General features: G+C 33.0%; 1 protein-coding gene across 2 annotated transcripts in view; it reads right to left on the reverse strand.

Annotated features, from left to right (window-relative positions):
- Positions 1-18,474, reverse strand: part of mast1a (microtubule associated serine/threonine kinase 1a) — a 70,939-nt gene that overhangs the window by 27,766 nt on the left and 24,699 nt on the right. For both annotated transcript variants that reach the window (XM_051137974.1, XM_051138057.1), the window contains 2 exons: positions 4,722-4,810; positions 4,547-4,622 (listed from right to left, as the gene is read on the reverse strand). In XM_051137974.1, coding sequence (XP_050993931.1) covers positions 4,547-4,622; positions 4,722-4,810 — 165 coding nt within the window. The remainder of the gene's footprint in view (positions 1-4,546; positions 4,623-4,721; positions 4,811-18,474) is intronic.

Consider the following 18,474-nt stretch of genomic DNA (forward strand, 5'->3'; position numbering starts at 1 on the left):
AACTGTGTTTTTTGTTTAGTGATAGTTGTTCATGATTCCCTTGTTTGTCATGATCAGTTAAACTGCCTGCTGTTCTTCAGAAAAACCTTCAGGTCCCACAAATTCTTTGGTTTTTCAGCAATTTTGTGTATTTGAATCCTTTCCAGCAATGACTGTATGATTTTGAGATCCATCTTTTCACACTGAGGACAAATGAGAGACTCATATGCAACTACTACATAAGGTTCAAACGCTCACTGATGCTTCAGAAGGAAAAACCATGTGTTAAGAGCCGGGGGGTGAAAACTTCTGAATTTGAAGATCAGGGTTTAACTTATTTTGTCTTCTGGGAAACATGTAAGTATCTTCTGTAGCTTCTGAAGGACAATACTATAAGAAAAAAAATACAATATTCAGGCAAAATAAGATCTTCATTCTGTTCAAAAGTTTTCACCCTCCAGTTCGCACCAGTGAGTGTTTGAATCTTCTGTAATAGTTGCATACGAGTCCCTCAGTTGTCCTCAGTGTGAAAAGATGGATCTCAAAATCATACAGTCATTGGTGGAAAGGGTTCAAATACACAAAAACGCTGAAAAACCAAAGATTTTGTTGAACATGAAGGATTTTTGTAACAACACAGTATAAAAAATGAAGTGTATGTAAACTTTTGAACAGGGTAATTTTTATAAATTCAACTATTATTTTCTCTTGTGGACTATATGTAAACATCTTTTAAACATCTGAAATATATTATTCAGGTCAGTACTAAAAATGCATTTTCTAAGATCCATCCTATTTTGGTAAAATAATTAACATTTTGCTGATTCTGAAGCATGTATGTAAACTTTTGACCTCAACTGTTATTCTATTATATTTTAAAATAAAAAATGAGTATTAAATAAAAATACAATTATTTTATTTATTTTTATTCATTTTATTTTAATTATTGAAGTGTGACAGTAAAGACATTAATAATAATATGAAAGATTCTATTTTAAATTAAAAAAGTGCTGTGTTTTTTCACAATAGTTGAAGGATCACGTGACATTGAAGACTGGGGTAATGTTGATGAAAATTCAGCTTTGCATCACAGGAATAAATTACATTTCAAAATACATTAAAATAGAAAACAGTTATTTTAAATTGCAATAATATTTCAGAATTTTACAGATTTTACTGCATTTTTAATAAAAAATGCAGCTTTAATAAGCATAACAGACTATAAAACAAAGCTAAAGTGTGTCAGTGCCACTAGCAGCAACAAACAGAAACATCAGCTCAACCAATGGCATATGTTGGGGGCGGAGCTTCCCGTTTGCCTGAACAATGTCAGTGTTTGAAGCTTGTACGTTTGATGTTTCTTGTGTAAAACATTAAATGCGAGCAAGTGCAGTTATCACAGTTCTTTGTGGGCAGAGTTTATAAGTCCGTTTCATGTGGCGGCATTCTTGTGCGGTTGCTAGGCGACCGTCGCATTTGTGCACTATTTAGTGTGTATTTCTGTGCGGGCAACGTTCCCAGTGGGGTCATTAAAAGCACCATCCCACAACATTAGAAGAGAGCACGTTCAAAGGAGAACCAGTGCGCTCAGAACCAACGGTTCCACATAATGAAAAGAACATCTCAGCAGGAACGAAACCCAAACCGCATGGTTCTGCCCGAGAGTTTCAGGACATTTGTTGATGGTGCACATGTACAAACTTTAGTTGTGATGTACTGCTGCACTGGGCTGGATTGTGTCTTCTTTGTCAAGCACTATATTTCATGTTCCTGTGTTTGCTGCAAGCAGCTGCTCTGTGCTTTGGACAGGATTGATGATGCATGCTGTGCAACCATTTCGCTGCACGAGATTTATACTGGCTAAATCCAATATTAGCCCTCGCAGGGCAGGGGCGCGTCAGACAGGAAAGAACGCGCGGATCAATCGTCTGTCTCTCGTCCCTCAATCTCTCCTTCGCACTCGTCTTTCAGACAAACGGCTGTGTGACGGGCTGTCGTTCGCTGGGGAGTGATGATGCTGAGATATGTGTGTGTATGTGTGTGTTAGCCGTCTGGAGAATCTCCTTCCTGCTGCTCACAAACAGTCACATTGAACTTCTTAGAACCTCTGAACCACAGCAAAAGCAGACTTGGTCTGATGACCAGCTTTAAAGGAGAAGTCCACTTCCAGAACCAAAATTTACAGAAAATGTACTCACCCCCTTGGATGTACTCATCCAAGATATTCATGTCTTTCTTCCTTCAGTCGTAAAGGAATTATGTTTTTTGACGAAAACATTTCAGGATTTTTCTCCATATAATGGACTTCTACGGTGCCCCAAGTATGAACTTCCAAAATGCAGTTTTAATGCGGCAAGGGGGTGAGTACATTATATGTAATTTTTTTGTTCTAAGTGGACTTTTAATAAAGAAATCATAATTAGGGGTGTCATAATTGGCACGTTAATACTTAAAAATATTTAATGCAGGGGCAGGGCTAGGGTTGGCCTCCCCACTCACAACTTCTGCTCTGTCTCTTTTTTCTTCACAAGAAGTGTGTTTATTTAGTCGCAGAACGTCTTTACGACCACATTAAGCGGGAGACTTTTCAGACACACACTCTAACTTCACTTCAGCGCCAGGCGCTAGTCAAACGAGCATGGGAAACATACAGGTGATGAGGAGCTTCAGTAGAACCTGTCCCGTCAGCTATTATACTGTGCTTGTTAGCATGCACGCTTCAATTGCACGCACAAATGTGGTGGCGCTGTGCTGTAGCCTGTATCATTTCATATTAAAGAGAGAATGAAACTACGAGCATGTGTTTCAGATCTGCGTCACAATCAGAAGTGGTAGCTCTTAGAGTAATAGCAGCCAAATAAGCTATTAACGCAGCTGCTGTGATGTCTGCTAATCAAAGAACAAAACAAAAAAGAGGAAATCAATAACTTTTGTAGCTTTAAGGATTTGTCTATATTTAATTTAATATTTAGTGTTTATGTGATATTTAGTGTTTACGTGGAGATTGTTTTAAGTTCACTTAAATTAGAAGTTATTTTTTAAAGTCTAATAAATGTTATAATTGATAGCTCTCAATTATACCGCTATGTTGAATAGCTATTGTCAATGGTTGAATATTAGGGAAAAAATAATTTCCTAGAGACATCAGTAATATTGGTATCAGTGATAATTATCTTCAGTAATAAAAAAAAAAACAAATATTAAAAATATACTGTCTTTGTGTTCTTTGTACATTAACTTGAAGATTGAATGTGAAATTACTGCAATATAAAAGTATATTGAAAAACTTTAATATTAAGTGAATTAATATTAAGAAGAAAAAAATGTGCGATTAATTAATAAATTTTTTAATTGATTGATAGCACTAGCTGTAATAAAATGTTACATATATCCAAAACAAATATGATTTCCCTACAACTGGTCTTTGTAAATGCATTTTTAATAAAAACACACACAAAAAGCATCAATAATTTAAGCTTGACCTTAATGTTTCAATGGAAATCATTTAAAATATATTTAACATAAAATACATTTAATTTAATTTTTAATGTACACTACTACTCAATTATTATGGGTCAGTAGGATTCCTTTTTTTTTCTTTAAAGAAATTAATATTTTTATTCTAAAAAAGAACACTCAAATATATAAAACGTGACAGTAAGGACTTGCAAATTTTACAAAAGATTTATATATTTCAAATAAATGCTATTATTTAGAACTTTCTGTTTATCAAAGAATCCAGACAATAAAAAAAAAAGATTACGGTTTTTACAAAAATATGAAACACATATTTAGCACAACTTTTTTTCAACACTGATAATGATACGAAATGTTTCTTGAACAGCAAATCAGCATATTAGGGTGATTTCTGAAAGACCATGTGACACTCAAGACTGGAGTAATGATGCTGAAAATTTAGCTTTGCATCACAAAAATAAATTACATTTTAAAATACATTCAAATAAAAAACAGTTATTTTAAATTGCAATATTTTGTAAAAATTAGCGTTTTACTGTATTTTTGATCAACTAAATGCAGCTTTGGTAAGAAGAAAAAACAAGAGCAAAGAAAAAAATGTTATAGCTAAAAGCACTTGCGAGGAAAAAAATCTGCATTGATTTTTAGCTTTGCTCTGGATGTTAAACATGTTTGAGTCCTGAGACTATTTTGTTGTTGAGCAGTTAAACCAAGATTGACTAGGGAAAATGTGCAGTTTCAGTCAGGCTTTGCTCACAAAAACTCAATTTGTTCTTCAGATCTGATCTTTAGGACCGACTGTCCGCGGGTGATGAAATCTGATCCTTTGTTAAGTCAGTGTTGTTAGTGTTGCTGGCAAAAGTATGTCAGCATGACACAGTGGCAGCCAGTGTGGAAAAAGACGATGGTAAACTATCCATCATGACATTTCACTGTGGTACTCAACTTATGAAGCCTCACAAAATACAGAGACATTACTGTACTACTGTATTACCAAAATGATGAGAGACAGACACATGCCAAAAACCACAGATTATTGAACAAGGCCTAATAGAACAAATGGAGAACAGCTTGTTGGTTGTTTATTTACCTTCTGGATGATGCAAAAGAAAAATGGGCCGGTGCGCTGGGGGAGAACGTCCTAGGACTGTCCAGCGGACTGCTTCCTGTAAGACAGACAGAGAGAATTACACATGTAGACAGACTGAACGTTTCTGTATCTCAGAGGTGCAGATCATGTGATCAGTGATGAGTGCTGTGCTCACCGATGTGTCCCGGCAGAGGAGAGTGAGGCCGGGGAAGAGTGGGAGATGTACTGGTCAAGATCAGACTCTTGCGGTTACTGGTGCGACAACTGAAAAACAAACAATCACACACATTCAGGATGAGATGGTTAAGAAAACGGCTTACGATTTCCTTGTAATCTAGACTGGAACTACTGGGTTACATAATGTAATTAAAGCTGCAAGCAGTGTTGAAAGGGCCCTCGTACCCAGGCTCACCGCCATCCGGAGGCTTTAGGAAAACATCAAACGGTAAGCAATATGCATTTAAAGTGGTAAATATAGGAGGAATATGTCAAAGTCATTTATATGTGCCAAACTTCCTGCTGCCAGCTGGTGGCGCTATGACTATAACTGGATATTGGCATGTAGATGTCTTCAAGCCAGGACTTTTATCAAGCATATGAAGTTTGGTGCAGATTAAAAATGGTATGTTTGAGTTAGTGTAAAACATGACATATCCTGTTGCCAGCAGGTGGCGTTATGATTATAACTAATTATTGGCCTTTAGATGTCTTCAGGCCAGGACTCTTACTAAACGTGTTGGTGCAGATTAGACACTGCATGACTAAGTCAGTGTAAAACAAGTCATTTCCTGTTGCCAGGTGGTGCTATGATTGTAACAGAATATTGGCCTTCAGATGAGTTCAGGCCAGGACTCATATCGAACAGGTGAAGCTTGGGACAGATCAGTCACTGTATGGCTGAGTTTCAATAACTTTCTCTTACATGGCGAAACATCAAACTTTGTCAGGCCGCCACGGGCACGCACTTCAACGAAAACTCAAGATCTTCACAATTTAACATCGCAAAGACCTTTAGATTACACTGACCAAATATAATGTTGATGTCATGAAATCTCAACGAGGAGTTGGTTAGAGAGTAAAACATGCCACTTTCTGTTGCCAGCAGGTGGCGCTATGACTATAACTGAATATGGGCATGGTCATGTGTTCAGGACAGGACTCTTATCAAACATGTGAATTTTGGTGCATACAGACATTTTATGTCTGAATTATAACAACTTCCTGTTTCATGGCGAAACATCAAAATTTGTCAGGCCGCCAGGGACACGCCCTGCGGCGAAAACTCAAGATCTTCAGAATTTAATGTCACAAAGGGCTTTAGATTACACTGACCAAATTTGGTGTTGATCTGTGTAAATCTCTAAGAGTTGGTGTAAATACAGCGCCTGTAAATGGCAAAAACGGTACAAAACTTGCAGAGAAAATTCAGAATAACAGACTTCCCGTTGGGTTTTAGACTTACTGGGTGACTTTTTTGTAGGTATTGGTGCATTACATATGTCTACCGAATTTCATACAAGTACATGAAATGTAGCTCAAGGGGCACTTAGTTGAAATTTTACAGGGGGCGCTATTGAGCCATTCTGACACCCACTTCTGAAACCCATATCAGATATAAATTTTCACCACTTTTGGCGTGTGTGCAAAGTTTCATGAGTTTTCAAGCATGTTTAGTCTCTCAAACATGTAATTCATTTTGAAGAAGAAGAAGAAACTGAGCAATTCCAATAGGGTCCTTGAGCCCTAATGATGGAAATAAGCTTAAATCATATTAATTATACAGTACATTACTTTTGTAAAAAAAAAAATTAGCACAAGTTTCTCTTGCTTTCTCTCTCTGTATACATAAAACTCAACACAGACTCTAACCTTAGAAAACTGCTGAGACTGAGGAATAAGTTATACAGTGATTGAATACAGAGAGAGAAGCCGGACACAAGGGATGAAGAAGAAAGTGAAATGGCATGCTGCCACGGCAACAATGCCAGCAGCCTCCGCAGGACAAATCAGCATAGGGATTGGCTGGTGGAGACTTCATCACGTCCAATAAAACTCCCTGAGATACAGCTGTGGATGACAGCCTCGCTTAATGACATGATGCAATAATCGGAAAGTTTATTTGCATGGAGTGAACAACTTACTCATCACACCTGATCTATACATGTAGATGTGTGTGTGTTCATACTAATTAAAATCTCGAGTGACCCTCCCCTTTTTTCCCCACTGCTCTCCTCCCTTCTGATCATCTTTTCTGTTTCTTGTTCTCTTGCTTCGCTTTCATCTGTTTCTTGTAGTTCCTTAGGCTGCATGTTGCCCTATAGATTCCCATCTACAAGGTCTTTGTGTGTGCCAGAAAAAAAACAAAAACAAAAACATGCTTGGTGAATTTCACAAAACCGGTCAAGAACTTATCCAGGTCACTTTTAACCCCCAGAATCAAAAGAAATAAATAATGTTTTTCTTAAAAAAGAAAATGCTTTTTTTTTCAGTTTGAGTGTTTTTTCCCCTCATTCTGACAGTATTTTTCATTACAAACATGCACATATTCTAGGGCCCTATGATTTCCATGTTGTGGAAAATGTGGGCGGAATTGCGGAATCCAGTCATAAAAATGGAATTTACTGTATAATGCGGAATGTCACGGAAGTTTCAAAATTTTGGAAGAATAAATCAAAAGTAGGTCAGTACACTTTAATCAAAACGCGATGTGGACTAGTATCTGGGAATATTAAGCTGCAAAAAGACAAAATGAATCCTGCAAGTTCTGAGTGTCTCTGTGTGAATGAATGTCACAGATGCACTGTTCTGTTTACTACACACAAACTGTCGCAGGGTTTTCAGCCTCTACTGCCTCAATATAGGAGCACATGAACACATGAACATAATCAGAACTGCTCAGAGTCACTTCCTAAGCATTTTACCATTTCTTTTGAGAAAATCTACCGTCATATCATATAGAAACAGAAACTTAAAGGTCTTCACAGCAACCCGTCAAAATAAACATTCGGTTTAATTTTTAGGGCCTTAAAAATGTCATTTTTGATAACCTTTAATAAATTACTACTAAATTGAGTATGTTTCATGATTTCAATTAACTATACATGCTTTTTGTTAAATATTTTTTAATTTAACAATGCAGAAAAGTTAAAATGGAAAAAATGGAATCCAGTAAAATGAAAATGAAAAAAAAAAAATGTGGAAAAAAAAATGAAACGTAATTTGGGAAAAAAATAAAACCCTACCCATACTCTCAATCTCAAAATCACAAATTGTAGTCCAAAACGTGAAGTGTATTAAAATCAAGTGTATAAAGTGAAGTGTACTAAACATTACATTACTCCAGGGTTTCCCAAACTGGGGTTAATAAATGAACTGCAGGGGATATGTGAGTTGATGAAATCATAAAAAAGTCAAATTAAACTATTATTAACCATTTTGAAAAATAAACAATCAAAATAAAGACACACTTTAAAAAAACCGGTTAAATACAACCCAGCACTGGGTGAGATATGGACATATGGTTGTTTTGACCAAGCGGTTGGGTTAAACGTTTAACCCAACCTTCTGGGTAGTTTTATAAACTCAACTATAAGAATGACTATATGGCTGGGTTAACATAAAAATTAGACTCATAATTACTAGATGCATCAGCAATAATCAAAAGGTGAACTTTTACACTGCCCTCCAAAAATTTGGAAACGCCCTAGAAAATTGGGGTTTTGGACAGTGTTGGCATGAATAATTTTTAATTTGTGATAATTTTGCACTGATAAGGGACAACACAAACTACGAAAACATATTTTATTACATAAAGTGTTTATACATAGAAAAAATGTAAATTTTCGTTTCATCAAAATATCCACCATTAGCAGCTAATACAGCTCTGCATAATCTGGGCCTAAATCCACTGTATTCTAAACTTAATTGGCAATAAGTTGTTGAAGGTATTAAGATGTGCTGACCCAAAAATCTTTTAAAAACCTGGGCCAAGTTTAAACCAGTAACCAGGCTCCACAGCTGGCAAAGGGGCATGTCTGACTTTGACATGTATATATTGCCATTATTATGTAATCAAAATGAAAATTATTATTGCTGGTCTTCAATGATAATGTCAAGTTACTTTAATGTGTTCGCACCAAAAAATGATAAGGATTTATGCTGATATTGTCCAAAACCACACTTCGCCAGGGGTGTTTCCAAACTTTTGGAGGGCAGTATATATATATATATATATATATATACACACTTTTTCTAATTAATGAAATTATATAAATAGACATAAATTCAATGACATATAAATACTTCATAATGCATGTTAAATGTTAACATATAATTAAAATACGAAATTTTCTGTTATGCCTTTAATAACTATTTCAGAAATTAATTATATAAAAATGTTCTCATCTCAAAATAAATAAATAAAATAAAAAATCCTAAAATTGGCAGGGAAACTAATTAGATCCAGACATTCAGAAAAATAAGTAACTGAGTAAACTGACTAAAACATGCAGAAGCATTAAAGTAATTTTAATATCTTTTTAATTAAAAATAATATTTCTTCCCTGAGATGGTGAAATATGACCAGGACATGTTGTTGACAGGTTCAGTGAGATTCTCCCACGCATGTGTCTTGGTCTGATCAGTATTCATGAGCTCTGCTTTCTGCTCCATATAACTTTGCTACTTGCTACTATGCTTTAAACTCTGAAACACACATACACACACACACACACACAGTGTTTGATGCTTACATAACATCTTATTTACATTTCTCTCAGTAATGAAGTCTGTGTAATACTGTGGCTACTTGTACTTCTGCAACATTAAAACTATGCACAGCTTCAGCATTCAAACTGATGTTTTTGAGTCTAATTCTCAAAAATCCCACAATTCAGTATCCACTTCAAAAGGAAAAAAATCTCAAGAAAATAGGACAAAACATGAGGGAAAGAGGCAGAGGACAAGGCATAGCTGTGGAACTAAAAATATACACTCAGAAACGGCAGCAGTTGTCAGACCGAACGCGATTCTCTCCACGGCTTCTCTCTTATCATGAAGAGACGAACACTCAGTGACAAGAAACCACATTGTAACAGGACAGATAGAGCGTGTGCATTGTGAAATATTTAACAGACGTGCATTAGCATCAGACGGCAGGAAGCAGTAAGTAATGTTCTTCCCTCAAACCCCCTGCGTGTGTGAGAGACAGGAGCCCAGCGGAGATAAAAACGGCTAATTGTCCTCCACCTTCCTTGTTGTCGTCTCTCTGTGTCTCGGTTTGACTTCACTAACACTATCACAGATCACAAAAACACGACAGTGTGTGAAGATTCATAAAAATCTTTTTATGATCTTCTGCCTGCGGCCACAAGCTTTATTTATAAACCTCTCACCTCTCTCTGCCTGTCATTCCGCTCTTCCACTCTTCTTTGATTTCTTAAATTGAATTAAATATAAGGTTCTTTAATGAATAGTTACATGATGCAATTGCTTTGATAGTCTTATTAGCTCTTTCTTTTCCTAAAGTGAATTTGAATTATTTGATGTTACAAGGTGTTTTTTCCAAATTGTCTTTTTTTCTCTTTTTCTTTGTGTCTTTCACAGTTTTTGTCTATATCTATATATTGCTTGTCTCTCTCTTTCGGTGATTCTTGATGAGTTTGTTAATTATGTCTGCTTGAGAAATGGCTTTTCTAATCACTTGAGCTCTTTACAAGAGAAATGAACCTCCAGGACCATTCGGTTCAATGTCTTTTGTCAAATACTGTGTCATGCACCGTGAATATCACTTCATATCATTTACTGAAATAAGAGACAGGCCTTCCTGCTGTTCTCTGCACATTAAGGCCAATGAAAACAGTCAGGAAATGTCTGTTTATACACTGAACAGCAGGAGTGAGATCATTCAGAAAATTCATTAACAATTTTAATGATTATATTTTAATGATTTTTTTTTTGTTTTTGTTTTAATTTATTATTGATTTTGCAACTTTGTTATTATGCTTTTTTATATTTCAGTTTAGCTTTGATTCATTTTTATTTTAGTTTAGTAAATTTAGTACTTCAAGAAACGTCTGTTTAAGCTCACCAGTAAGATCATCTAGAAAATTCAAAAAGCAAATGAGTAATTTTTTAATTAATATTTCAGTCATTTTTGTTTTAATTTTAGTTGACTTTTTTGGTATTAGTGTTCTTGTTGTTTTTTATATTTCTGTTTGGCTTTATTTTTTTATTTTTTTTCTCAGTTTGTGCAATTTTAGTACTTCAGGAAACATTTGAGTGAGATCATCTACAAAATTCAACAAGCAAATTAGTTATATCCTTATTAATATTTTGATGATTTTTATGCTTTTGTTTTAATTTGTTTACATTTTTGTAATTTTGTTATCTACTTATGTAATTTATTTTGTTTGTTTTTAATATTTCCATTTGGCTTTAATCTATTTTTTATTCAGTTTTTTTTTTTTGTAATTTAGTTATGTGCTTATGTAATTAGTTTTTTTATATTTCTGCTTTAATTTTTTAGAAATTTGAGTAATTTCTTAAGAAATATTTGAGTGAGATCACCTAGAAAATTTCACCATGCAAATTAGTAGTATTTATTATAATTATTATTATTTTAAATAATTGTAAAGTTTTCATTGAAATTTGTTTAATTTCTTGGTTTTGTGCTTTTATCATTTTTATTTTTCCATTTAGCTTTCTATTTTTTCATTTTAGCACTTACATGTTAACTTGCTTGCCTTTTAAAAATTTTCATTTATAATTTATATTATTTATTTAAATTGATATCAGTTTTATTACAATTACTATTGCAGTTTTTAATAGTCTTAGTATTTGAGGTAATAATAACAGCACTGATCTGAACTCAGAAAAACAATCACTGGCAGATAAATAAAGTAAACATTTGACTGTGAAGAAGAGAAAGCTGGACGTCTGGATTTATATGGTGTGGTATCTCTTTCATATAGCTGGAGACAGGAAGTGTCTTATAGACAGGATGCGTTCATATCTCTGAAACGCCAAGCATGACTGACAGGCGGATCTTATATCCCCAGTTTCATAGCTTTTCTGTGTGTAACAGAATAGTCAGGAGAGAAAACGTGTGTGTCTGTGTGCATATGCTTGATCTGTGCTGGATCTTAGTTCCAGCCGAAGAGGGCAATAAATCAAAAACACCTCTGACAGCAGGCAGCACACACAAGCGCGGCCACCCGTGGAGAAAACACCGGCGCCTGATGCTCTACTGATGCTGCCAATCACGAGCGCATTATACAGCGCCAAAAATAAAACACACACAGACACATACAACCGCCACAATAACACTGACATTCAACAGCACTGACCCATTTAGCAAACTCTCTTTCATCAACTCCCCTCAATGTTTCTCTGTAAACAAACAGCTTTTTCAGTTTTTGCGAGCACTTCAATAGCACAGAAACGTCTGATTTATCCTTTACAGCCTCTGCCAGACCATTAGGAGTCATTGTTGGTTTTTAATGTTCAGCTCATCAGGAAAAATTTAAAAACACTCCATTTCAGTTCTTCGAAGTGAAAACAAAAGAAAATACATTTGCATGCTATGGATGGATGAAAGCACACAGTTTTATGGTTTCAAGGGGAACAACAGGCGTGTAAAGCTGCATATCAAAGAATATGACTACAGTACGCTAAGAACATGAAAAATTAATAAAGCTGGAAATGTAAGTCGGCAATTGCATTCAGTTTGAAATACAAGCTGCAAATGTATAAACAACCACAGTAGCATTAAAAGTAGGACTGTCATTAACAATTCGTTTGGTAATCAAGTAATCAGTCGATTATTCTGATGATTAATCAAGTAATCGGATAATTAGAATTATTTTTTGTAGTAATAAAAATAGACCAAAGTGAACAATAGTCTTTAAAATGATTTAAAATACATATATAATATCAATGAGGCAATAACGATTAGTTCAAAAGCAAGTGATCATGTGGTTTTATTGAACAAAACTGTTAAAACACATAATGTATTATAAACAATAGAGCTAAAATACATTCCGCATTATAACATGATTGCAGAGGGTGCCAAAGGCCTAACGATTGTTTTTACACTACTGCGCGATTTAATCCTTGTTTATTACTGACTAAACAACTTTTTTTCCGGGATTTTTTTTTAATCGAATACTGGAATTGAACTGAGGAATAATGACAACCCAAGTGTACAAATATCACTTTTTGAAACACAATCGTCATAATATTCATATTACCTACACAATTCCATGGCTGACTATTTTAGATATAGGATTTTTGTTAAAATAAACTAACTTAAAAAACTTATTTCAGCTTTCCAAGGCAACATTTCTCATTTTCAGTTAGTTCAACTTAATGTCCTAAAATAACTTAAACTAAAATACTGTTTTTTTTTAAATAATTAATAAAAACTACACAGTAATTAAAAACAAAAACATACAACGAAAGTACAAAAACGTTAGAAATTAAATGAAAATAAAATATAAAAATAAAATCTGATTCAAAATATCAATAACAACTATAATAATATAACACTGATTTTAACACTGGTCAGGAGCTGATTTGATTTGTTGCTCCAAAACATTGCCTACATTCTAATTAATATTCATGAGATCACTGTTCCGCATTCCATGTGTCACAAATTACATATTCATTACACAAAACCTGCAACAACTGAGAAGCTATTTTTGCACTTCTGAAAGATGCAATCCTCCAAAGACTATGCTAGCTAGCACATTTTGGGGATGCTAGGAAATTTGCATGTGTTTTTATACACACAGAACCCTAAAAAACCATATCAAGTTCCAGATATAATGTCAAAATCTAAGGTTTATTGTATAGTTGAATGAATTTAGATGACTAATCAAAACTGGAGGCTGTCCATTAAGAGGAAAACATGCTTAAGTCGTTTTGCCTAGATATCAGGAGACAGACGCGTGGCTCGTGATAAAGGTCTTTAGTCTGTAATGGACTAGCAAATACAGACTCAAGCATCTGTTTATACACACCACTAATCCTTAAAGCTGTAAAATCCCACCGATTTCTCATGCTTCACCCACATAATATCACACTTTGCATAAGAGACTGTATATTCAATAGCTTTAACACTTCATGGGAAGACAAGACTTGAGAATCCACATTCACAAGCGCTCATGTGCGCTAAGCTAATGTCACCTGTTACCATGGTAACCGCTGGAGTGGAAATGTAAAGCGACTGTTTGTGTGCAAAATGTGTGCATGACTTACAGCACATGACCTGTGAACAGCAAAGTCAATCTCACCACACCTGCCAATATGTCCAAAAATGTATAAATAAATAAAAAAGAACGAAAGCAAATGATAATTTTTCTTAAATGTATATTTTTTTGCATTGTCAATGTAATTAACATGCAAAAAACACTACAAATGGTAACATCTGAATAGTGTATATATATTTATTTGTTTATTTATTTATATTTAATGAATAAAAAGTTCAAATTTAACACATCCTTGCCTAATAAAAGCAATAATTTCTTTCAAATAAATAAATAAATAAATAAATAAAAAATGTACTACCCCCCAAAAAATGTAAAAAAAAAAAAAAAAAAAAATAAAATAAAATATGGCCTGGTTTCAGCTGTTAGACTCGCCAACTTTAATTTAAATATCCCTAAAAATAAAATAAAATAAGGCCTGGTTTCAGCTGTCAGACTCACTAACTTTAAATTAAATATCCCTAAAAAAAAAAAAAAAAAAAAATAAAATAAAATAAAATAAAATAAAATAAAATAAGGCCTGGTTTCAGCTGTCAGACTCACTAACTTTAAATTAAATATCCCTAAAAATAAAAAAAATAAAATAAAATAAAATAAAATAAAATAAAATAAAATAAAATAAGGCCTGGTTTCAGCTGTCAGACTCACTAACTTTAAATTAAATATCCCTAAAAATAAAAATAAAAAAATAAAATAAAATAAAATAAAATAAGGCCTGGTTTCAGCTGTCAGACTCACTACCTTTAAATGAAATATCCCTACAAATAAAAAAAAAAAAATAAAATAAAATAAAATAAATAAAATAAAATAAAATAAAAAAATAAAATAAAATAAGGCCTGGTTTCAGCTGTCAGACTCACTAACTTTAAATTAAATATCCCTAAAAATAAAAAAAAAAATAAAATAAAATAAAATAAAATAAAATAAAATAAAATAAAATAAAATAAGGCCTGGTTTCAGCTGTCAGACTCACTAACTTTAAATTAAATATCCCTAAAAATAAAAATAAAAAAATAAAATAAAATAAAATAAAATAAGGCCTGGTTTCAGCTGTCAGACTCACTACCTTTAAATGAAATATCCCTACAAATAAAAATAAAAAAATAAAATAAAATAAAATAAAATAAAATAAGGCCTGGTTTCAGCTGTCAGACTCACTAACTTTAAATTAAATATCCCTAAAAAAAAATAAAAAAAAAAATAAAATAAAATAAAATAAAATAAGGCCTGGTTTCAGCTGTCAGACTCACTAACTTTAAATTAAATATCCCTAAAAAAAATTAAAATAAAATAAAATAAAATAAAATAAAATAAGGCCTGGTTTCAGCTGTCAGACTCACTACCTTTAAATTAAATATCCCTAAAAATAAATAAAATAAAATAAAATAAAAATAAATAAGGCCTGGTTTCAGCTGTCAGACTCACTACCTTTAAATTAAATATCCCTAAAAATAAATAAAATAAAAATAAAAATAAAAATAAATAAGGCCTGGTTTCAGCTGTCAGACTCAATAACTTTAAAATAAATATCCCTAAAAATAAAAAAATAAAATAAAATAAAATAAAATAAGGCCTGGTTTCAGCTGTCAGACTCACCAACTTTAAATTAAATATCTCCAATGAATTTAAAATAAAATGAAAATAAAAAAAAATCTAAAAATATAAATGTAAATTGTTATTTTTTATAAATCTGAATATGTCAATGAAAATATAAATATTTATATATAACAATATTACTGTTTTTTTTCTGTAATCAAATAAACGCAGCCTTGATGTGCAGAAAAAAACATCTTTAAAACATTAAAAATCTTACTGATCCCAAACCTTTGCATGGCAGTGTGTGAATTTATTTTGATTTTGATGTAAATGTAAATGCTGGTGATTCTTTTATGTCGGATTTAAAGGATTTTGAGTGCAGTGAAGCAGAGATCTGACCAAGACACGGTGACAATCTGTTCCTCAATTTATATATTCAGGGATTATCAGAGAAAGACATCACCCAAAACCTTTTCATCTTTTAAAAAAAAAGAATGGAGGATGGAAGAATGAAACACAAAAATACATGTGATGTGAACAAGCAACATCTTTAAAAGCCGCAAAAAAAAAAAAAGGCTAATTTTCCAGGCGGATCTGTCATCACAAGGTTAGAGGTTAAATCAATGGTTGGCATGGAGATTGACCCAGACACCTCCTCAATTAACACCTGCTCAGACTCTCACATAATGACTAATAATCTATCCCAAGACTACAACACAACAACTAATACACTAAACCTGTTTAACGACACACAGCAGGGAGATCGACTTTATTAAATGCAGCACACACGACGCTCGCTTGCTCTACAGAAGAGCAGTCAATTTACTAATGCTACGAGAGCTGCTCCGCGGCGGGACGCTTCATCATCTTTACTGCACACCTGTTACATTTCTCATCTTCGTATGTCTCCAGAGCTCCGTCTCAGATGCTTCATCTGTTGCTCCTGCTGTAGAGAGCAACACGACTGGTCACCGGCATATGTTGTGTTTAGTTACAGATGTGCGGAGTCCCAATGCGCACCGGGTGTCACCAAACACAACCGTGGACTTTCAAACAGGTGTCTAAGTTAATAAAATAGGATCTATCCTTCAAATAACCCTGTAGGGGAAGGTATGTAATGATCTTCATAAGACAAGTAGTCATTAATAAAATAAAATGATAACAATTAAAATGTAAAATAAGATTTTATTGTGGCCTAATGGCCTGATTTCAGCTGTCAGACTCACCAACTTTACATAAAATAAAATAAAATAAAACAATAAAAGAAAAGAAAAGAAAAAAGAAAAGAAAAAAGAAAAGAAATGGCCTGATTTCAGCTGTCAGACTCACCAACTTTAAATAAAATAAAATGAAATAAAACAATAAAAGAAAAGAAAAGAAAAAAGAAAAGAAAAAAGAAAAGAAATGGCCTGATTTCAGCTGTCAGACTCACCAACTTTAATATCCCAAACTAAATAAAATAATAAAATGAAATATAGTTAAATAAAATAAAACAAAATAAAATAAAATAAAAAATAAAATACAATAAATGGCCTGATTTCAGCCTTCAGACTCTCCAACTTTAAATTAAATATCCCCAATAAAATAAAATAAAATAAAATAAAGCAAAACAAAATAAAACTATGGCCTGATTTCAGCTGTCAGATTTAACAACTTTAAATTAAATATTCCCAATAAAATAAAATAAAATATATGGCCTGATTTCAGCTGTCAGACTTACCAAATTTAAAAGAAATTTCCCCCCAAAAAAATAAAATAAAAAAAAGGAAAGGAAAACAAGGAAAAAAGGAAAACAAAACAAAACAAAAATTCAACAACTTTAAATTAAATTTCCCCAATGAAATAAAATAAAATAAAATAAAACAAAATGTCTGATTTTAGCCTTCAGACGCTCCAATTTTAAATTAAATATCCCCAATAAACTAAAAAAACAAAAAATAAAATATGTGGCCTGATTTCAGCTGTCAGATTCAAATATAAATGAAATATTCCCTACAACATAATAAAATAAAATAAAATAAAATAAAATATAATATACGGCCTGATTTCAGCTGTCAGACTCACCAAATGTAAATGAAATATCCCCTACAAAATAAAATAAAATAAAATAAAAAACAACAAAATAAAATATAATATACGGACTAATTTCAGCTGCCAGACTCACCACATTTAAATGAAATATTCCCTACAAAATAAAATAATAAAATAAAATAAAATAAAATATAATATATGGCCTGATTTCAGCTGTCAGACTCACCAAATTTAAATGAAATATCCCTAAAAATAAAGTAATATATATATATGTGTGTATATATAAGTGTCCCAACATTTAATACATATGGAGTGAAATTCAACTCCTAATGCAAAGGGTGTGGTGATGAGGTGTGGTGATGTAAGGTCACATGACTTCTGGTTGCTAGGCAATAGGATGAGGGTATTCCAGCAGATACTGGTTTGCACAGTTTCAAGAAAGAGAAGAAAAGGCAGAAAGGAAAGAGAATAGATGAGTGTGCAGATGAATGGGGCAAGGAGAGGCTCGCAGGAGGTGAATGGGATAAATATAGACTCTGGAGCCCGTGTTAGAGAGCAAAGCTCACAGAGGACCTTCATTCCTGTCTCTGCTCATGATAGGTGGAGGGAAAGAAGGACAAAAAGGACTGATAAACAGGTGACCGGATGTCCTGCTTTCACAAGGTTTGTGTCTCAGTGTCCCGACACATTCCACCGGCCCAGTTTCAGCTGTGAGACACGCTGATTTAAATAAAATATTCACAATGTCCTCCAGCCACAATGTCTTTGGTGGATGACATTGCAGAAAAGAAACCGTGTCCCTGCATTCACATTACAGATGTGCATTTTTTTTAAAAAAGACCTGTAAAATTAACCGTAAAAAAAAAGAAAGAAAATGCACTAAAAGACAATACAATATATTAACAATTTATAATAGAATAAAATATTTTTTTAAAAAATGTAAATAAAATAAAATAAATATTTTTAATAATATTAAATAAATAAACTAAATAAATATATAAAATAGAATATAAATATAAGAGAAAATTAAAAAAAAAATTAATTAAAAATAATCTGCTACCCACTGGTTTTAAAGATCAGCAGAAGAGAGTTAAA

Source organism: Labeo rohita, chromosome 1 (genome assembly GCF_022985175.1).
Source record: "Labeo rohita strain BAU-BD-2019 chromosome 1, IGBB_LRoh.1.0, whole genome shotgun sequence".
In the NCBI taxonomy this organism is placed as follows: Eukaryota; Metazoa; Chordata; class Actinopteri; order Cypriniformes; family Cyprinidae; genus Labeo; species Labeo rohita.